Source organism: Brassica napus, chromosome C3 (genome assembly GCF_020379485.1).
Source record: "Brassica napus cultivar Da-Ae chromosome C3, Da-Ae, whole genome shotgun sequence".
Lineage (NCBI taxonomy): Eukaryota > Viridiplantae > Streptophyta > Magnoliopsida > Brassicales > Brassicaceae > Brassica > Brassica napus.
The window spans coordinates 11,085,353-11,108,874 of NC_063446.1; the positions used below are offsets into that span (position 1 = coordinate 11,085,353).

At 34.7% G+C, this 23,522-nt stretch overlaps 3 protein-coding genes and 1 long non-coding RNA gene across 4 annotated transcripts; 2 read left to right on the plus strand and 2 right to left on the minus strand.

The window, feature by feature from the left end:
- The first annotated feature begins 726 nt into the window (after nt 1-726).
- On the plus strand, nt 727-3,795 carry LOC106405542 (protein HAIKU1-like). Its single transcript, XM_013846063.3, has one exon. It carries the CDS (start codon nt 2,131-2,133, stop codon nt 3,448-3,450), a length of 1,320 nt encoding a protein of 439 aa, XP_013701517.2. The 5' UTR covers nt 727-2,130; the 3' UTR covers nt 3,451-3,795.
- Nucleotides 3,796-5,167: 1,372 nt separating this feature from the next.
- Nucleotides 5,168-6,730, minus strand: LOC106405543 (multiple organellar RNA editing factor 6, mitochondrial-like). The gene is made up of 4 exons (XM_013846064.3): nt 5,977-6,730; nt 5,810-5,907; nt 5,660-5,725; nt 5,168-5,389 (listed from the first exon to the last, which is right to left on the minus strand). Exons 1-4 carry the CDS (start codon nt 6,378-6,380, stop codon nt 5,256-5,258), a joined length of 702 nt encoding a protein of 233 aa, XP_013701518.2. The 5' UTR covers nt 6,381-6,730; the 3' UTR covers nt 5,168-5,255.
- A 191-nt stretch (nt 6,731-6,921) lies between these two features.
- LOC106405544 lies at nt 6,922-9,339 on the plus strand. Its single transcript, XM_013846065.2, has 9 exons — nt 6,922-7,410; nt 7,512-7,663; nt 7,733-7,828; nt 7,895-7,957; nt 8,039-8,107; nt 8,198-8,300; nt 8,379-8,444; nt 8,758-8,846; nt 8,950-9,339. Exons 1-9 carry the CDS (start codon nt 7,065-7,067, stop codon nt 9,091-9,093), a joined length of 1,128 nt encoding a protein of 375 aa, XP_013701519.2. The 5' UTR covers nt 6,922-7,064; the 3' UTR covers nt 9,094-9,339.
- On the minus strand, nt 9,115-10,808 carry LOC125584268. Its single transcript, XR_007321244.1, has 2 exons — nt 10,332-10,808; nt 9,115-10,034 (listed from the first exon to the last, which is right to left on the minus strand). It is a non-coding gene; the product is annotated as an uncharacterized LOC125584268 (long non-coding RNA).
- Between the last annotated feature and the right edge of the window lie 12,714 nt (nt 10,809-23,522).

A 23,522-nucleotide genomic window follows, 5' to 3' on the forward strand; every position in this document is an offset into this window, starting at 1 on the left:
TAAAAAATTTGAAATTTCATCAAAAAAATACACTATAGAAGCGTAACGGAGAAGAAAACTAACAATATAATATATTGAAGGACTTTTAAGGAATTGTTTCTTCATAGTTTAACCACATGCTCAATTAAACACTAACATTATCTTTACTTCTGCTAAACATAGTTGACATCGTCTAAATCGATGTGTAAAATCTGAAAATTTTAAAGTTTGTGTATTTAATAGAAAACAAAAATTAGTTTGTGTATTAAACGGAGATCCAAAATAGTTTGTGTATTTTATTAGCAAATGAAAAATAGTTTGTGTATTTTTAAGAAATTTTCTTTTCACAATTTAAACACGTGTTAATTAAACACTAACACCGTCGTCACTTCCGTTAAATATAGTTAACGCCGTCTAAAATAATGTGTAAAATCTGCAAATTTCAAAAGTCTGTGTATTTAATAGGCAACGAAAATTAGTCCGTGTATTAAACAGGGATCCAAAATAGTTCGTGTATTTTATTAGCAAATGAAAATTAGTATGTGCATTTTAAAGGAATTTTTACTTATTTTTTATCAAATGATTTGTCCTATTCTAATAAATTTATAAGTACAGACCGGATTAGAATATAACACATCAACTTCGATTTTAATTTGTATCACATCCTAAAATCTATAAAATAACTATATATCATTTGGATTCGAATTATATTCGGTTCACATATACTCAAAATAAATTTAATTTTTTAAAAACATAAGAAATAAATAAATATATAACTGATCCAAATTAAAGATTTGTGCACAGATCTAGTAACACTTGTCTAAAGAGTGTGGAATATGTGTAGATGATAAGAGGGAAACATGAATAGACTCTAGACTGGCCTGCTATATTTGCTAATTATCAACAAGAGAATCATATATAAGCTGTCTTTGCAAATTTGTTGTTGTTGTAAAGTTTTATTTTTGCTAACTGCAATATTATGATTTTTTTTTCTTTTTCCATTTTTTCGTATAATTTTAAGATAAACCAAACTATAACATGAATTAATTAAAATGTTGATTGTCAATGTGAGAAATAATATTAAATTTGTAAAATTTAGACTAATTGTCCAAATATTGACTTACAAATTTTTTAGTCACTAAATTTTATTTGTAGTATATGACTTCCAAATTTAGACTAATTCGGATATGCATAATTTTTTTTTAACGCTGATTTATTATGATCTTACAATTATGATATAAAAAAGATTACATAGACGATTCGACAACCAACAATAGTACCTGCCTTATGAAGACCTACGCCTAACTGCATCACCTGAACCGTCCTATGAAGATCCACGTCTGGCCAGATTTACTTACACCTTGTTGAAGATTCCTTGTAAGCCTTTCTTCCGTAGTTTGCATAATTGTTAATAAATCGCTCTCTCCGGGACTTGAAATCTGAATTTCCTGTAATCTGCAATAAATCACATAGTCTGAGATTCGAACCCCAGACCTGGGTGTAGAAGATTTTAAAACTTAACCAATAGGCTACAGTGCTTCCACACATAAAAAATTTGTAAGTCATATACTACAAATAAACTTTAGTGACTAAAATTTTTTTTTTTTTTCTGAAAGTAAAGATACCATCTTATATTCCCTTCTTGAATTGGAATGGATTAAAAAAATTACAAAAGGAATATAATCTTTTCTTAGATGAGGAGAATGCTCCATTTGCATAGAAAAACAAACCTTTCTACTTTAAAAATGTGTACAGTTGTTTCCCTTCCTATTACATACACCAATCAGACGTCATCAAAAACAATCCGGAAATGTTCGTTGGAGACAAGTGTGACGCCATCTCCACATCACTACTCCAGTCTGTCAGGACACGAACTAAAAATAAATACAGCGAACCGAGTCTAAAAGTTCATCTCACTTCTTCTTCTTCTTCTTCTTCTTTTTCTTCTTCTTCGTTGACAGAATCAGTGTTCATCTTGATTCTCCTTCTTACAACTTAAAGATTTGATTGACAATTAGGCTCTGGACTCTTTTGTTGGGATTGGGTAATCAATAGATAGAGGAAGAGGATTAGCTGCTAAAGGTTTGTTATTGGATACTGTTGGATGTTTTCTGGATTTGTAGTGAGTTTTTTTAAAAAAATTTAGCGAAGATGGATAGGCCTCGACAGAATGATCACTTGGGTGTGAATAAGATTGGGAAGAACATCAGAAAGAGTCATCTCCACCAACCCAGTGTCGCTGCTCATGCTAACTTAGCCGCTGCGGCTGCGGGGCCTCAAGCGCAGCCTCAGGTTTATAACATAAACAGGAGCGACTTTAGAAGTATTGTTCAACAACTTACTGGCTCTCCATCACGAGAAAGCCTCCCTCGGCCTCCTCAGAACAACTCACCAAAGCCTCAGAATACCCGGTTGCAGAGAATTAGACCACCACCCTTTATGCAAATCAACCAGCCTGGGGCTCCTGTACATCATCATCATCCTCACAGCTTAATGAGACCACCTCCACCCCAATGGCATATGCCACAAGTCGCACAACAACAACCAATGATGGGCCAGGGGGACCAGTTTGGGTCTAATACAACTGAATCTCCCCTCTTAGGTTATATGCCTTATCTTCAAAGTCCACTTGGTGATGCAGGTCCTAGTGGTAACCAAATGCGGCCGCCAGGTCATGAACATCAGCCTTATATGCCGGCTCATGAACAACCTCCATATATGCTAGCTCAGCCTCAGCCTCAGCCTCAACCATATATGCCAGGTCACGAAAATCGGCCTTATATGCCGGCTCAGGCTCAGTTTCAACCTCAGCAATATATGCCAGGTCACGAACACGGGCCTTATATGCCAGCTCAGCCTCAATCTCAACCTCAACCTCAGCCATATATGCCAGGTCATGAACATGGGCCTTATATGTCAGCTCAACCTCAGTCTCAACCTCAGCAATATATGCCAGCTCAGCCTCAGACACAACCAGATCCATATATGATGCATGGATCGCAACCTCAAATGAATATGCAGGGGCCACTGCAACCTAGTCAGTATCCACCACCACCGGGGCTAGTTCCTAGCCAAGTGTCTCGTAATCTTCCTCCCCCTCAGTTCAATGGTCCTGTACCTGTGACACCCGCTCTACCCTCGCCAAGTTTCAATCAGATGTATAATGGTTTTCATTCTCCTCAGTATAACGGTTTCGGATCACTACAGTCACCTACATCTCAGTTTGGTCTGCCATCTCCTACCTACCCGAATATGTTATCTCCTCGATCACCTTACCCATTGCTGTCACCAGGAGTTCAGTATCCTCAACCACTCACCCCAAACTTCTCGTTTTCACAACTAGCTCAATCAGGAAGTAGTGGACCTGGTGCTGGTCCAGGTCTTCCTCAGCCACCTCCATCTCCAGGGCTCGTGTTCCCTTTATCTCCAGGATTATTCCCAGTCCCAAGTCCAAGTTGGGGTGATTACTAGGCTGTGCTTCTCTATCCGTAAATCTCATCATGTTTTTTTTGTGTCAAGTCTGCCTAGGTTAGTCTGTACTATGAAAGAAGCTTAATCTTGAGAGTCTACAGTAGAATAGACGCAGCCGCATAGACGTGTGAAACGCAAAAAGGTGCTTTTAATACATTTTTTCCTCTGTTACTTTTGGGGATTCTTATAGGTAAAAGCTTTACTTAAAAATCATAGGATGATGAATTGATGACGATCATTACATTTCTTTTGTTTTTCACAGAATTTGCTGTATTGTGGGAATTTGTACACAAAGTAGAAACAAAACTCTGTCAATTTATATGATTTTTTGGTGTTTCTAAAGTATGTATCCCTGTATTTTTTACTTTAAAAAGTCATGATGAATATAATTATAATTAATTTGTGACAAAACAAAGAATGATCAATACTAATATAATAAATTCGATAACTGCTAACGATTAATTAAGCTTCACGTACCCAAAACATCATCCACCATGATCACAAATTTACATTATTCGTACAGAGAGTGGAGGATAGGTCCCTTGCCAAGAGATATCAATGTTGATCTAGAAACATGTGATTTGATACCAATTAAGGTTCCTCTTCAAATCAAAGAGAATTTGCCAAAAACAAACTAAGAACACATTTTTCTTTGGGTAGTTAAGACTACCTCTTTTTGTTGTTTTCATTGATTTAAATAGAAAAGATACATGAAGCAAACTCCTACAAAACGTGAAAGGGAAAGTGAATCACTTTTCTCCTACATAACAGGAAGTGGAGTCGTGATCTTTTTATTTGCATAAACATAGGAAATAACTTGAAGACTAAGTCATAATACTCTGTCCTTGAACTTTGGTTTAGCGTACTCTCATCAATACTCCGGCCGTCGGAAAGAACCTTGTCCTCAAGGTTCGTGTCGAATAGGGAAAAACTTGACTTGAATTGCTTCTCGTCCTTTCATGTTGTTTCCTCGAGTCGTAGATGTTTTTCAACGAGCTATACATCCACCAAGACCAATACCAAATTGTTTCCATGGCTTATTATTGGAAATAAACTTCTTCTTTTTTTTAAATGACAAAGAAATATGATTTTTTTTTTTTTTGAAACCTGACAAACAATGGAAGAATTATAGATTTTAATCCATAACAAATGAAAGGATGTTGAACTTGATCAACAAACCCGAAAAGAAGAAAATGATAAAAAGAAAAAATCTTTGGATAGATCTCGATGATCGTTGATTCTGAGAATGGCCGTTCGTCGAGGATTCTTGATAACCGTTGATTCATGAAGAATACCGATAACAAGGAAGATGAAAAATATAAAGTTTTTGATACCACAAAGTGGTCCGGATCAAAAACAAAACATGCTTTGATACCACTGATAGGTCCCTTGCCAAGAGATATCAAATCTAGAAACATGTGATTTGATACCAATTAAGGTCCCTCTTCAAATCAAAGAGAATTTGCCAAAAACAAACTAAGAACACATTTTTCTTTGGGTAGTTAAGACTACCTCTTTTTGTTGTTTTCATTGATTTAAATAGAAAAGATACATGAAGCAAACTCCTACAAAACGTGAAAGGGAAAGTGGATCACTCTTCTCCTACATAACAGGAAGTGGAGTCGTGATCTTTTTATTTGCATAAACATAAGAAATAACTTGAAGACTAAGTCATAATACTCTGTCCTTGAACTTTGGTTTAGCGTAGTCTCATCAGTGGAGCAAATAACATAGAAAGAAAAGGCCAATACAATCAAAGTTCAAAGGGAAAGAAGCTGCTTGGGCAGACTCAAGAGAATTGGGGGCTAAAGCATGCTCTCTCTCCCCCGGACATTTCTGGTTCGGTCATTGTACCTCAGTATTGGAGTCATGAACCTCACAATCCTCCTCTGTCTCTCTGGAGGACGTGGAACTACTTCTCCGTTCAAAAACAACTCACCTGCGTTTAGCAACAACATTCACCAAAGACTAGATCAGCTAATTACAAATAACCACCTGAAAAAATATCATTTTACACATGAACAAAGCATCAGAGAAAAGATCTTTTGAAAGACGCAGAACAAGTGTCTAAGGGCAGGTACTGGTCAAAGCCGAATGAAACATTCGCCTATAGTTTCCAAATTTTTTGAAGAAATTACATAAACACAAGTTCTCAAGTTTGTAAAATAAAAATCCCATGGCTAATACTGCAAGTGTCGATGAACTTTACCTCCGTAGTCTTTGTACTCTGGATCAACATAAGAGTCTGGAAGCACGTAGCGAACACCAGGTATTCCTGAAAACTCAGAAGAGCCAAAGACGCATCAATTACACAAACCACATCATCTGGCTCCCAAGTTGTGTCGGAAAAGAGACGTACCTTTAAGTCTGTTTGATGTCTCCTCATCGATCTCACATCCAAACGCAAAATACTTCTCGCAAGAAACATTGTAGATATTCCTCTTAGCTTCTTCCTTACTGATAAAACAAAACCAACACTAACCTTGCTTGCAGTACAAGAAAACTCAAAGAAGGGAAAAAACTTACCTGCCGACAATTTTGGCTAGGGTTTGAACATAGCAACCGATCATTTGCTCTTTACTAGCGTACTCTCCGCCGGGCTTGTCTATGACGATGAGCCAATGCTTGTAGTCGCAGCCAGAAGGCAGCGGCGATATCTCAGTAGTAGGTGGTCGGCAGCTGAATTTGGATCTGGACTTGCGGGGTGAATGCCGTTCACTGGACCTATGCACCACCCGGGGCCGGATCTTCTGTGTCTGTAGGATGTCGTCCAGAGTGGATGAACTGGGGTTGAATCCGACGGCGTGGAACAGAGTCTGTGAGGATCGGTGGGAGATGAGGTTAGATGGAGAAGGAGCGAGGGATTTGGAGGTGGAGAAGAAACGGTTAGCGACTCGCGAGGCGGTAGAGCGGGAGAGGGTATTTGCCATTGAGACTGGTGCGTTTCCTTGGCGATGACGAGACCAGGGTTTAACGATCGTCTGATGAAAATAAATTGGGCTTGAGGTTTTGTTAATGGGCTCTTATATGGGGCTGATTTGAATGAGCGAAGGTAATTCAGTTAACGAACCAATTTTAAGATTTTTTCAGGTCATTGTGTCTCACTTTTCCTTGTAATGATTTTGTTTTGTTATTTGGTTAGAAATGTTCAATTTTATTTTTTTTTGTCAACATATTCAATGTTTATTACTACATAATTTTCATTAAAAATAAACTTACAGATAATACAATAACATAAAGCACTGTAAATATATTTTATTAATTTAACTTATTAAAACTAAAATAATAATTTAAGACAAGACAGAGTTACCTCCGTTGTGAACAGATTCTGATTCCGCTTATCTCTACGTGTCAAAAACTGAATGGTTGCACATATACGCTTCATCAACATTAGCTATCCTCCTAACCGTTCGATTAAAATCCAACGGACCAAACAAAACCTTATCCCTCCAGCTTCAGATCCTGTATAAATTCAAAGACACGAACAAGCAAAGGGAACATGCACAGAAGAAGAAGTGAAAGAGACAAATGAAGAAGACGATGTACAGAGAGACTTCACCGGCCGGAGATCACAATTGAGCTTCTTAGTCTCGGAGTACCTCGACGAAGCTGCAATGGAGCTTCCGTTACTCTCTTACACGAACTCAGCCTCGTTTTCTCGGACAGGCTTATGCTCTTATTCTTCTTCCTCCTCCTCCTCAACTAGTATTAATGAATTCTTAGAGAGAAGAAGGAACTTGAGAATGATATTCAATGGTGGTGAAACGTCAAGAAGCGTTAAAGCTTCCGCTGGACGAAGCAGCGAAGGGATCGAGAAAACAGACGGAGGAGGAGCAAGACAGTTCGCCGGTCCTGCCATGGAGGTCACTACACTTGATCGTGGCTTTGCTAACTCCAAGACTGTTGATTTCCCGATCTGGGACAAGATCGGCGCCGTGGTTAGACTTACTTACGGAATCGGTGGGTTAGAGTTACCAATGATATTAATGTGTATACTTACCCTAAGTATTTATTCATTAGGTTTGGATCAAAATGTTAAATGTGTGTGTTTGGATGGTTAGGAATATATGGAGCAATGGCTGTAGCAGGAAGGTTCATATGTTCAGTGACTGGGATTGACTCATCTGGTGGGTTTGATCCTTCTCTTGATGCACTTCTCGCCGGACTTGGCTATGCTACACCACCTATCATGGCTCTTCTCTTCATACTCGATGTGAGCTCTTATGATTACTCTAGAGTTTGTTTGAAATGGTTTTTTAAAGAATTGTATGTTTGATTTCAGGATGAAGTTGTTAAACTTTCACCGCACGCAAGGGCTATTAGAGATGTGGAAGATGAGGAGCTAAGAAGCTTTTTCTTCGGAATGTCTCCATGGCAGGTAAAAAATATTGAGGTTTTCGTTTCTTGGTTTTTGAGGTTTTAATTTATGGTTATGTGTTTTCAGTTTATACTTATTGTCGTGGCCAGTTCGGTAGGAGAAGAGCTCTTTTACCGTGTTGCTGTACAGGTCTGGTCTCATTGAACACCTAGAATCATTGATTAGCAACTTTGATTGAGTTATGGCTGATCAAATCTCTGATACTCACAGGGTGCTCTTTCTGATATGTTCTTGAGAGGGACACAACTGATGACAGATTCTAGAGGCATGGCATCTCTGGTAAAAAACTAACTCACAATTTTTCTACATGCATATATAAATTCTTCATGGATTTTATATATTGTTGCTGTTTTTGTTGTTAACCTCTAGACCGGAGTCTTTCCTCCATTTGTACCATTTTCTCAAGCATTTGCAGCTGTGATCACCGCAACACTCACAGGCTCTCTCTACTTTCTTGCTGCTTCTCCAAAAGGTTTTAGTATTTGATCTCTTAATCTTCTTGTTTCTCAGTTGATTCTCTGTCCTCTCTCATCCTCGTTTTCATTTTCAGACCCGATATACATTGTTGCCCCAGTCCTAAGATCACGCCGCGATGATTTTAAGAAGCTTTTGTCAGGTACTAGCTACTTCTCCTTTCTTCTTCGGATCATATTGTTTCTGAGATATAGGGATCTAAGAAGTGATATTGTTCTCCTAAAGAGAGTTAGTGTAAAATGATTTGGACCTCATCGTAGGAAATATAGGAGGAACCTTCAGGACCAAAACCTCTAGACATTAAAAAAAAAAAAGGATAGGGTTTGGAAAGATAGCTTGATGAACAAGAAAATGTAAACTGGTTTGGTACAAGAGAAAGAAAGTAGGGTTAGGTTTTCATACTATTTGAACCGCTGGTTTTTGACATCTTTCTTTTGGCATTGCTTTGTGCACAGCTTGGTACGAGAAGAGACAGATGAAGAAGATTTACTCTCCTCTCCTTGAAGGACTCTTAGCCCTCTACCTCGGTATTGAATGGGTTCAGGTACAATCTCCGGTTCGGTTTAGTATGCAATAATACCAAAACTCAACACTTTGATCAATTTAAAAATATTACCTCCCTCATTCTTAATTATTTTCATTTCCAGACGGATAATATTTTAGCACCGATGATGACGCATGGTATATACTCGGCGGTAATATTAGGGAATGGACTGTGGAAAATTCACGATCACCGTAGAAGATTACGTCAGAGAATTGAACGGATTAGATCGGAGAGTGGAGACCAGTGAGCAGCTTTTAAATTATCTATAGATTTTAATTGGTGCGGGTGGGTGGGTGGGTGGATGTGTGTATTTTTGTGGTAAGGGGTCGTATAGTATTTACTATTTAGAGAAATTAGGTAGGACCTCTTCCATAAAATTTAGACAGATGTTGCAATATACAGTAGAGAACTTATAGATATATGGTATACATAAGTTTGTATTTACTCTCTTTGGCCCATATATGTTTGTTTGAATAGAAAAAGCAAGAAACCAGATGGGAGATTGAAGAACAGAACAATAATACGAGCATTTAAAAGAGTTTTTATAATTTTAGTTTCAAACTTTTGATTTGGAGACCAAATTGTGGATGTTAAAATCCACAGCAGATATTTTATAATTGGTTGTAGGAAATTAGGAAAATGAGGTAAGAAAATTTATGAATAAAAATTTAGTATATATAATGAAGTAAAGATTTACAAGAATGATCAATCGGTCTGATGTGTTTTAAACAAGCTAGCTGAGCGTACAATGTAGTGTGTTTATCAAATATCAGAAATGTATATGTGTGTGTTTATCAAATAGCAGTCTATTTTTCATTTTGAACTTAAAGTTATTTTTATAGCTTCAATCGAGATCAACCATTTGACTTATATCTTGTATATATGCAGCATCTAACTTCTCAAATCACAACCATTGTTCGATTGGTTCAATATTTGCTATGACTTGGTATTAATTGTTTTGGAGTTCACTACCTCCAATTCTATGTAGTTTATAAGATACATGAAATGATTGGGCGTTGATCGATAGAATCACGGATAATGTGAAACCTACTCCGTTCTAGATAAGTTTTAAGTAAACTGGATTTAGGTATGAAATCCTGCTCAACACTTATAACGGCACGTACGCCTACGTGCTTACTCTTGTTCTTAAGCTGGGCTTCAAACTTGAGCTTCACACTAACGAAACCACTAAAGGGCTGTTCGTTTGGTTGCCGCAGGTACCGGCGGCAGCGGCAGCGTCAACATTCTGCGTCAACTCTTGTTCGTTTCGTTGACGCAGGAAATTGCGTCTGACGCCGCGTCCGAACGCCGCGTCCTGCGGCTGACGCCGATAAAATCTGCGGTCGCGATATAGTATGCGGCAGCGTCAGCGGCAGCATCAGCGTCTGCGAAACGAACAACAACTGTCTTCATTGACGCTACCGCCGCCGCTGACGCTGCCGCTGCAGCTGACGCCGAAACCTACGACAACCAAACGAACAGGACTTAAATTTTCTTGTTCCTTTAGAGTGTTGATCTACGTTACATGGAAGCGTCCATGGAAGGGCGATTCTCGCTTCTGAACCGGAGTCGGATACGGAAGCGCGTGAAAACGTCCGGAAGCGTGAGAAAAGCACGACTCCAGAATACCTGAGTTCGAAGCGCATTTGAAGCGAATGCTTCCAACTTAGAAGTGTGTTTTCGTAACATTGGAAGCTTTAAAGTTGGTCAAATGGAATATAGTTAGTGTTTCAATATTGACAAATGATTTAACTGAAGAGACAAAGACAAAAACGTTGCTGAAAAAAAAAATCAAAGCTAAACGAAGTTTCGATGGTGGATGGTGGAGAATAAATTATTGAACGAGTTTTGCTTTTTGTTTTATTTGGTGTGTTCTGAGCTTTAACTAAATTCAAATATTTTAAAAGCTTTTAAATATTTAATTCGATTGTAACTAGATTTTATATTTTCATAATATACTAATACTATAAAGTAAACATAAAATAGTCTCATTTAAAAACCTATAAATACAATTATTTGAATCAATTAAGATTTTCTTTAACAATATATTTCATTTTTTTATATTGCATATATAATACATATATATATATATATATATATATATATATATATATATAATATAACGCTTCCAATACGTATGCTTCCAATACGTATCTGATTCCAATTTTTTTTGGAAAACTTGATTCCACGTTTCCTTATCCGCTTCCTTGTACATTAAGGATATATTTCTAGTAAAATTCATATATACAATTATTTTCCTTTTCTTGAATATGATTTGATAAAATTTTAAGTAAATATTGTTCGAAACAAAAGAATTGTTTTCCGAAAAAAAGAGAAGTGCGGAGGTAAAATATGAATTCGATGTAATTAATCAATAATTTGGTATCCGAAGATTGGTCCAAGCTTAGTATAATTAACCACGGATGGAAGAGAAGAGGATTAAACTAAATAATGACTTCAACTGCTGGAAGCATGTCACTTTTTTTTGTCAACTGAGCTAATGTCTTCTTAACACACTCAAATCTTAATTAATTTTCAGAAAACGACAAAAGAAGGCGGTAGTGGGTAGGCATCTTGTGGAGGAGCAAACCTTATTATTATATACTGGTAGCTAGCTGTTAAGAAAAAATAATACTATTTCAGATTTTCTTATTTTATTTATCTAACGTTCAGATGATTATTAAACTAAATTATTCGGAACACCAACTCGAACAAAAAGAAGGTTATTCTTTATAGAAAAATAAAATTACATAGTTTTCCACTAAAATTATATTGACATTGAAAACTTTTCCTAAATTAATTATATATATACATAGCTGAAAATTTTGCTAAAACTAAAAAAATGGTAATTAAGTATTGTATCAATTAGCATGGTTACACCAAAGAACAATAATAATAAGAATAACTCGTTATAAACTTTATAGTTGTTTGTTTGATTTTTTTTAAAAGCACATCATTTTATATTCACAATATCTTTAGTTTGTTATCTATGTGGAGAAAAAGATTCCAAAAATGTTGGCATACTAAGATGTTTTGCATCCGTGGGGTTTATTAAACTAAGAACTGTTACATTTACGGTCTTATTCTATATTTCCTAATCATCAGATCAGATTAAAATCTCTATATAGAAATTAATGCATATCGCTTATTGATAAGTTATTTACATGACACACTTGGGCGTAATCTCAAATTTCTGAATTTATAAATAACTAGGTTAAGATCCGCGCCTTGCGTGGAATGAACATTATATATAAATTATTTTTAGGTATTATATATTCTTTTACATATTATGAAATAATAAATAATAAATATATTAAATATTAAAATTTGGTAACGATTACGTATATTATCAAATTGATGCAAACATATAAATTTTATTAATCAAAGCAAACACTTTTTTATTTTATATGGTCTATAATTAAATTTAAATGATATTAACATAGATATATAGTATATTTTAATATTGATATTAATTAAATATTTTTTTCTACTCATATTATTTTTTGATCATTTGTATCTTTGTATAACAAAAACTTTGAATCACTGGTAACAAAAGTTTTCATGGTGTGATGTTTAATTATTTTTGTAATTTATAATTTTTAAAAAAAATCAAGGCAAAGTTTAAAGTTTAAAATTTAACTATTAAGTTGTCATTATTTGTTCGAAGAATTTATCAAAAAAATTTGTTCAAAGAAAATTTCCGAATTAAAATATTTATGTATTTTATATGGTATATAGTTAATTTAAATGATATATATATATATATTTAATTTTAATATTTATTAAATAAGTCTTCATACTTATATGATTTTGTAATCATTATATTTATATGATTTTATAATAATTTGTATTTTGTCATAACAAAAAAAAATTAAACCATGGTTCACGAAAATTTTAATGTGAGATTTTTAACAATTTTAGTAACTATAGTCGTTTTTAAATTCAAAATATAACATATACGGAAAATCTAAATGTATATTACATGCTAATGTGGTTGTTTAATTTATTTTAATAAGTTAAAATTGAAAAAATGATAGATGATACACTAAATTTTATCAAAATTTTATTATTCAAAATCATTAATTGTCATATATATTTTATTCACATTAGGGAATTCCGTAATTTTTATTTATGGAAAGAATGAAGAATATTACTAATTAATTTATGGTTATCTGTATACGACATATTTTAACAATAACATAATGCGAATTAATGATCGGCATGTATATTAAGCATGTTGTCTGTCGCAAAGCCAGCAAAAACACTAACAGAAGACTGTTCAATTATAACACGAAAATTAAAATATTTGACGTTATATATGATCTAAATAAATTAACTCCAAAGTCCATGCAATTAAATCAACTCTTGTATTAGATTGGCAATTGGTGGAATCATATCCTCTATGTATTAATAGAAAAACATTTAAAAAATTATAACTTGTACTTTGTATTAATTAAAAAAGTGAAAATACTGAGTTGTCACGTAATTAGCATGTTAATTTTGCTTACGTGGCGGTTTAAAAATCAATTGAGAAATTTGTTAGTCCAAAATTAAACTTTTAGAGAATGTTATATTATATAGTATGTCAATTATGAATCATTCATTTATCAAATTGAATTCTTTCCTTAAATAAAACCTACAGAATTATCTAATGTGATAAAGATATATATATGACAATTAATGATTTTAAATAATAAAGATTTGCTAACAATCTGTATACTTTCTATCATTTTTGTTTAATTATTTATTAATAAAATAAATTACATAATTACATTAATCATATAATAAAAATTCAGAATTTTTTTGTATATGTTGTATTTTGAATTTTTTAAAACGAGTATAAATTACTAAAACTGTTAAAAGTCTCACGTAAACTTTTGTGATCAAGGTTTAAATTCTTTTTTATAATAAGATACAATGATTATAAAATCATATGAATAAATAATTTTATTTTAATAGATGTTTATGTTAATATATATATATATATATATATATTTCATATTGTTTAAATTAAACTTTATATATCATATGAAAATACATACTTATATTTTGATATCTACGTTGAACATATATTGAAAAGTTAATCTTTTAATTTTGAAATCCTCATTGTTTTTTTAAATAATTATAAATTATGAAACCACTAAACATTCCACATTAAAAAAAAATTGTTGGTATAAGATTTTGTTGCACAAATATGCAAATAATCATAAAATCATATGAGTAGAAACCACATTTAATAAATATATTAAAAGTAAACTATATATCTATACTTGAAAGTTGAAACCACTAAACATTATTAAAAAAAACTCGTTGGTGTAAAATATTTATTGTTTTTTAAAATGATTATAAATTATTGAAACCACTAAACATTATTAAAAAAAATTGTTGGTGTAAAATTTTGTTACTCAAATATGCATATAATCATAAAATCATATGAGTAGAAACCTTATTTAATAAATATCCATATTGAAACCACTATAAATTATTGAATTTTCATTGTTTCTTTTAAATGATTATAAATTATTGAAACCACTAAACATTATTAAAAAAAATCGTTGGTGTAAAATTTTGTTACACAAATATTCAAATAATCATAAAATCATATGAGTAGAAACGTCATTTAATAAATATTCATATTAAAAGTATATTATATATATCTATGTTAATATCTTTTAAATTTAATTATATATCATATACGATAGATAAGATTGATTTATTTACTCTAAAATGATTGCGAATAAACAAGAGCGGTCGTTTGTTTTATATGTGCACGCCAACTTATTAAATAATAGTAACTGATTTCTTAGTCTTTTAATATATAATTATTATTTTATTACTTCATAATATGCAAAAAACATAAAATAAGTAATAAATATAAAATATTTATTTTGCACAAGGGGCAGATCATAACCTAAGTATGTATTTCTTTAATAATTTTAAATCTTAAACTTTTTCTAAATCTCAGGCCAAAACAAAATAACGAAATGATAATAAACTCAAAAATCAATATTTATATCGAGCAATAACCAAAATGAAAAAAACGACACAAAAATGAGAAAAATATTGAAGATAGATAGGATTGACACGTGAACTTAAACTTTTCATAACCATAATAAACTTTTAAATTGCTAAATCATGATATAAAATCGAGATGACATAGTTTCATTGTAACCAAATAATAGGCCTGAAATTATTCGGCCTAAACGTTAGGTTCTTATGCGATAAGTGACTTTTTTTACTTAAAATATTTTTAAAAATGGAATCAGCTCATCAGTAAACAAATTATGTAATTAACAAAAAAAAATTTAAAATTATTTAAGGGCCAAAAATATTAATTCGATCAAGAATATAAATTTTATTTTTCCGTACAATATTTCTTAAATAATGTTCATATAAATTCACCATGCGCAAGGCGCAGGTTTTATCATAGTAATTATAATATTAGATGATCATTTTTAATAAGTTTGGGTAGAGTAGAATTTATAATTAACAATGCTAATTAATTATTAATGACGGCTTCTTGATTTATTATTAAAAATTGCTCCATCGCTAAATTAGCACAAGAAGCCGTCACACGTTGTCCGCCCTTGCTGTCAGTCTACCCCTTTCCGTATAATCCGTTGTTCTTAAATTATTGTTTCTTCGTATAAACTATTGCTTTTGCCATTCGTAATTTAGTTTTAATAACTAAATTTTCCTATTATTTAGGAAGATGTATAGTTAAAAATTAAAGCAATGTTTTTGATTTCCTTAATTTGTCTATACACCAGCATTCTGTCCTCTCAAGATGGTTGCAACTGGAACCCTAAGTCCTACGTATCCGTAGGTGATGGGTAAATAAATATAAACAAACCTGTTGAAAATGGAGCAATAAGGTATGGTAGCAGACTGCTATGTGGGCTTGACGTCTCTTGGTTCATTATTAGTTGATGATCGAGGTTTATCTTCGTCCACGGTTGATTTGTCAATTCGAATTTTTTTTTTGTTTTGAAAAACTGTCGATTCGAAATTATTAGCAGATTTGTCAACTTAGTTGATCACTAGGTAGGAGTTAGTTTCTTTCATGTTTTACTGTTAACCGTTAAAGTTTAATAAATAATTTAGTTTTTGTTACGAAATTCAACAAAAACAGAAAGAGCAGTAATGTTTGAAATTATAAAAAATATGGGACCCGCTGCACTATTTGCACAGTAGATTTTTTCTCTATATATACGATCGAGTTCGATCGTTTAGAAGTACATCATTCACTCTTCTCTTCTCTCTGATAATAATCTTTCTATCAGTATTAAATATTCTACGGGTATAATATTTTGCCCTTATTTAAATTCCTGCGATACAATAAAATTTCAGTTCTTTTCATAACACGTTATCAGCACGATCACTCTGCGATTCGAAATACAAATGGCAAAAATCGAGAAACTTCAGTTTCCGGCATTGGAAGTAACTGGGACAAACTACACGGCATGGGTTACAAACATGGAGCTTCATCTAGATTCCGAGGAAATACTCGGAACAATAAAAGACGGCAATATATCAACCTCTCATGAAAAGGCTAAGGCCGTGATATTTCTGAGAAGGCATCTAGATGAAAATCTTACGCATGATTATGCGAGAACCAAAGATCCCTTAGATCTTTGGAAAGCTCTGAAGGAGAGGTTTGATAACCAAAAGAAAACTACTCTCCCCCATGCAGTCGATGAGTGGAAAAATCTACGATTTCAAGATTTTGAAAAAGTGGAAACGTACAATTCCGCTATATTGAGAATAGCGGCGCAATTAGATTATTGCGGTAAACATGTCTCGGAAGCAGAAATGCTCGAGAAAACTTACCAAACGTTCCACAAAAATCATTATGTTCTACAAGAACAATATAGAAATTGTGGGTATACGAGGTACTCTGAACTCGCTGTGGCGCTTATAATAGCGGAGAGAAATAATGAACTCCTCATTAAAAACCACAATGCCCGACCCACGGGAACCAAAGCATTTCCTGAGGTAAATGCAACGGATATAAAAAATCCGGAAAAAGGAAATTATTCATATCGTGGGCGTGGTCGTGGCCGTGGTCACAATCGTGGTGTTGGTCGTGGTCGTGGTTATCGATTTAACCGCAACCATGAAAGGAGTAACAACCCAAGAAGAAGAGGATCCAACACATGGAATCGATCTGATCGGGTAAAAGGGAAAGAAACCCAAGAAAACCCTACTCATAAAAATGAGAACGTCTGTTACAGATGTGGATCGAAGGGGCACTGGTCTCAAGTATGTCGAACTCCTCGTCATCTATGCCAATTGTACCAAGAATCTATTAAAGGCAAGGCAAAGGAAGTAAATCTCAATGAACACCTTGTGGGTACAACATCGACATACCTCGAATCCTCTGACTTTATGGGAGATTTCGACGAGGCCACTCATCAAAATAATTGAAGTGCTTGTACTGATCAAGCTTAATAATGCCTAGTGATGCCATAAAATATTATGTATTTCACTTTCAAAATAATGTTGTATTTCAAAATATCTAATGTATAATTATTGAGTACTTGTTATTGATGAATAATATGTTTAATTATGAAAGTTTATTTTCTTTATTAATATTAACTGTGTGTTACAGAAATGGATAAGAAAGCAAATGGAACAACAACTAAACAAATTGGTAGAGAAGTTTGCATACCAGATAGTGGCACAACGCACACTATACTGAAGGATAAGAGATATTTCTCTACTTTAAAGTCAGTAAAAATGACTATAAACACAATATCAGGTCCTACAGACCTGATCGAAAGAATTGGCAAGGCGAACTTTATGTTGCCTAATGGAACAAAGTTTTCCATAGATAATGCCTTATATTCTCCAAATTCTAAGAGAAATTTGTTGAGTTTCAAAGATATATACCGTCAAGGGTATAACACTCAGTCTGCAACTGAGAATGGAAAGAAGTATTTATATATAACTTCTGAAAAATCAGGCAAAGGCCTTGTACTGGAAAAATTTCCAGAACTTCCTTCTGGATTGCATCACACTTATATTGATGCTATAGAATCACATCTTGTGATCAAAAGAAATCCAGAAGATGTTACATTATGGCATGATCGTCTTGGTCATCCACACTACAATGATGCGAAAAATCATTGAAAGCTCACATGGTCATTCAATAAAAACCCAAGATATATACCAAAGTAATAAAATGACATGTGATGTGTGTGCTCTTGGGAAATTAATCATAAGACCATCACCAACCAAAATTGACAAAGAATCACCAAAGTTTTTGGAAAGAATCCAAGGTGATATTTGTGGACCAATACATCCACCGTGTGGACCATTCTACTACTTTATGGTATTAATTGATGCATCGAGTAGATGGTCACATGTTTGTTTGTTATCATCTCGAAATATGGCATTTGCGAGATTTCTAACTCAGATAATCAAATTAAGAGCACAGTTCTCAGATTATCCAATTAAAAGAGTTAGATTAGATAACGCTGGTGAATTCACATCCCAAGCTTTTAATGATTATTGTATGGTATCAGGGATTGAAGTAGAGCATTATGTTGCTCATGTTCATACACAAAATGGTTTGGCAGAATCATTAATTAAACGGCTGCAACTAATTGCAAGGCCATTGATCATGAGATCAAAACTCCCAACATCTGTATGGGGACATGCTATTCTGCATGCAGAAGCACTAATTCGGATAAGACCAAGTGCATACCATAGATATTCCCCATTACAGTTAGCATTTGGAAAAGAACCAAATATCTCTCATCTAAAAATCTTTGGTTGTGCGGTTTATATTCCAATAGCACCACCGCAACGTACAAAGATGGGACCGCAAAGACGGTTGGGAATATATATTGGCTATGATTCTCCATCAATAATAAGATACCTAGAACCACAAACTGGTGATGTGTTTACGGCACGATTTGCCGATTGTCATTTCAATGAGAAAGAATTCCCAACTCTAGGGGGAGACAATAAACAAGTAGGAAAAGATATCAAATGGTGTGTACCATCATTATTACACCTTGATCCTCCTACGAAACAGTCAGAACTAGAAGTTCGACGTATCATGCATTTACAAAATATAGCAAATCAGCTACCTGATGCATTTGCTGATACCAAAATGATAACTAAATCACATATACCCGCTGCAAATACTCCTGCTCGTATTGAAATACCACAAAATGGTGGAACAGCAGTTGATACACGTGAATCAGAAACACGTTTAAAGCGCGGTAGACCTATTGGTTCAAAGGATAAACTTCCTAGAAAACGTAAGGAATGTGAAAAGCATGATACTCCCAAAATAACAGAAAATATTTTGGACGAAGAAAATTGTGAATCTAATGACAATATAAAGCATCTTGAATCTGAAGGAAATCATGAGATTTCTATCAATTACATCCATAATGGAAAGATATGGAAACGAAATGAGATGGATGATATTGATGACGTTTTCTCATACCTTTTAGCAAAGGAAATAAATGAAGAAAACGAAGATCCAGAACCAAAGTCTGTATATGAATGTCAAAAGAGACATGACTGGATAAAATGGAAAGATGCAATTCAAGTCGAATTAGATTCACTTAACAAATGAAATGTATTCGGACCTATTGTGCTCACACCCAAAGATGTAAAACCTGTTGGGTACAAATGGGTGTTTGTCCGAAAAAGAAATGAGAAAAACGAGATTACAAGATACAAAGCTCGTCTTGTAGCACAAGGTTTCTCTCAAAGACCAGGAATTGATTATGAGGAAACTTATTCTCCTGTTATGGACGCAATCATATTTAGATTCCTGATGAGCCTAGCGGCCAATGAAAATTTAGAAATGCGTCTCATGGATGTCGTTACGGCATATTTATATGGATCATTAGATACTGATATCTATATGAGAATCCCAGATGGATTTAAAATGCCTGAAACGTTAAGTTCCAAACCTAAAAAGTTATGTGCAATAAAATTGCAAAGATCATTATATGGGTTAAAACAATCTGGACGAATGTGGTATAATCGTCTCAGCGAACACTTAACAAAAGAAGGATACACGAATGATCCTATATGCCCTTGTGTTTTCATAAAGAAAACAACATCCGAATTTGTGATAATCGCGGTGTACGTTGATGATCTTAATATTATTGGAACTCAAAATGAAATCCAAAAGGCATCAAACTATCTGAAAGGAGAATTTGAGATGAAAGATCTCGGCCAGACAAAATATTGTCTAGGATTACAAATTGAGCATTCTCGAAAGGGTATATTTGTACACCAGTCTACATATACCAAACGAGTATTGAAACGTTTTAACATGGATAAAGCAACTCCTCTTAGCACCCCGATGGTCGTTAGATCACTTAATGTTGAAAATGATCCGTTTCGACCATCTGAGGAAAATGAAGAAATACTTGGTCCTGAAACTCCATATTTAAGTGCAATTGGAGCTCTTATGTATCTTGCGAATTGTACTCGACCTGACATATCTTTTGCCATTAATCTTTTAGCGAGATTCAGTTCGTCTCCTACACGAAGACATTGGAATGAAATTAAACATGTCTTTCGTTACCTTCAAGGAACAACTGATTTAGGCTTGTTTTATCCTAAAAGTTCAAAAGGTCAAATGATTGGTTTTGCAGATGCAGGTTATTTGTCAGATCCACACAAAGCTCGATCCCAGACAAGATATGTTTTTACAATTGGAGGCACCGCCATATCTTGGCGTTCTCAGAAGCAGACACTTGTTGCTACTTCTTCAAATCACGCTGAGATCATTGCACTACATGAAGCAAGTAGAGAATGTGTATGGCTAAGATCAATAAGCCGACACATCTGTTCAAACAGTGGGATTGGCGAAAATACGGAGCCAACTATTCTATATGAAGATAACGCGGCATGTGTTGCTCAAACGAAGGAAGGATATATCAAAAGTGATAGAACCAAACATATACCTCCGAAGTTCTTCTCATACACTCAAGAGCTCGAGAAGAATAAAGAGATTGAAGTAAGATATGTTCGATCATGCGACAATGCAGCCGACCTCTTCACAAAATCACTCCCTACCTTGGTATTCAGAAAACACATCCATAACATTGGAATGCGTCATCTGAAGGATCTATGACTGCTTATTCGAGGGGGAGCTTACGTAGTTGTACTCTTTTTACCTTACTATGGTTTTTCCCATTGGGTTTTCCTGGAAAGGTTTTTAACGAGACAACAAAGACGTTAAGCGAAAGCGGATAGTGACACCGGCCCCCAAGGGGGAGTGTTACGAAAGTCAACAAAAACGGAAAGAGCCGTAATGTTTGAAATTATAAAAGATATGGAGTCCGCTGCACTATTTGCACAGTAGATTTTTTCTCTATATATACGATCGAGTTCGATCGTTTAGAAGCACATCATTCACTCTTCTCTTCTCTCTGATAATAATCTTTCTATCAGTATTAAATATTCTACGGGTATAATATTTTGCCCTTATTTAAATTCCTGCGATACAATAAAATTCCAGTTCTTTTCATAACAGTTTTAAAATTTGAATCAAACTCATTTTACCACATAGTTTTAGGTTAATTCTCATAAGAGACACTAAAAATAGTTTTTTTTTTTCTAACAGAACACGCGGAGGAGAAAGTGATTTATTAGATAAATATGCAGAATACGGAAAAATAGACTTACAAGAGATTTTCAACATGGTGTAAGTAATTCGGTTAGACGTGGATCTTCATTAGACGGCTCAGGTGATGCAGTTTAGCATAAATCCTCATAAGGCATATAGTATTGTCGGTTGTCGAATCGTCTATGTAATCTTTCTCATAATCATAATATCATAATAAATCAGCGTTATAAAAACACACAAAGGAGAAAAAGACCTAAATAAGTTTTATTAAAAAGGTAACATACCATTTTAAAGTGGTAAAATACCATTTTACCCTTATTTTATAAATATATAAATATAAATAATTATTTAAATAAATAATAAAAATAAAAAAAGTAATTTTTTCTTTTTTGAATAATATGTTTTCAATTCAAACTTTTTATTTTATTTAACAAAAATCAATTTTTTTTTTATTTTTAGAAAAATATTTTGAAATCTGAAAAGTCTTTATAAAACTAATTTTTTTTTTTTAATCCTAGACCTCATCCTCTAAAGCTCCACCCCTCCCATGTAAACCCTAATTCTAGATTATTTATCTTTAGATGTATAAGTGTCTATATACCTATTTAATAAAATAGTTTTGACATTTTAACTCATGTATGCTATATTTGTGACAAAAAAGCTTTACTGCTAACCTAAAAATTTCTCATAGGTTTGTCATTAAACTTTCGAGAAATCAAATATAGAACTAATCAACGTGGTATATATATTTTTTTTGTTAAGTATGTGAATTTTATTAACTTAATAATGAGGCATAGAGATACAATGGACTTCGACTGATATAATCCTATTGAATCTAAGTCGCTAAGTCAACAAGACAAAGCAGTGGAACCATAGTAAGCCACAAAAAAAAGTAAAAGGACTCACTAAGACTAAGAAGGCTCAGTCACAACCATGAGGCTGCGAGAAAGCTTAGCTAGTTTAACAGATCCTATGACAACCATTTAGCTAACAGGAGACCAGAGAGAAGATCTTGAAGTCGGCACCTGCATCAAGATCACTCGGGTCAGTAGAGAATCGCAACCGGAGAACAGTCCGAGGGGCCGCAGACCATCCCGAAGGCGACATCAAAAGAAGGACAGGCGAAGCAGGATTGGCAAGCCCTGGTCCGGCCATCGCAAGCAAATGAAGTCCACTCCAGACGTTGCTATCTCAAGAAACTGCTATGCCATACTCTGAGAATCCTAGCCGATGTAGAGAAACCGGTATATGAAGCTAAGGTGAGTACTTGCAGGTGGAAGCAGAGGTTTAAACGGCTGGACTCTGGTCCCACCAGGCAAGCAAAGCACGAGGGATTCCGGCCACAGAACACCAAGAGAGGCAGAGGACAACGACCAGCTTCATTCTGAAGCTTGAAGAACGGAGGAGCTCGAGCTCCTTACAGCAGGCGAAGCAGGAGGAGAGACCCATCCTAGGAAGTCAGACGAGCAGAGTAACGACACGAAACTCCAATCCAACCCAATCCCAAACAGATCGAAACCCAAAGAAACACCAAGTGGTTGTTGAGGAACCATCTTTTAAACTTGGAACAAGGGGGGGAAGTTCTTACCAAAGCAGTCGCAAGCAGAGACAGGGGAGATACAGTGGATGCAGTATCCTGACCAGAACGGCGAAGGCAGCGACGCAAGGCCACTCTGGCGAACCATCCGGGAGAGATCTGACCCAGATCAACTCCGGGTGAAACCCTAGATCTACCAGCTTGACGACGCCTCCAGCTCAGATCCGGCTCACCACGACATCGCCATCTCTCCAGGGAAGCTGAGGACACCCACAGCCACCGGTTTGAATCGTCTGGTCCGGCCGCAACCCGACGATAAACATAGGAGATGAAGCAAGGAGGAAGTGGAAGAGACCGAAGCATGAGAGGGCAGAGGCTAGGAAACGGTGACGAAATGGGGTGGCGACCGACGGGTAGAGACCCTCCGTCGGCCACCGGAACGAGAGGTGAGAGGAGATGTCGAAGCGGAGAGTTGGTGGGGAGAGAAGATCGAGAGAAAATCCGCGTTTCCCTAGTTGACTTGCTTTTTTTG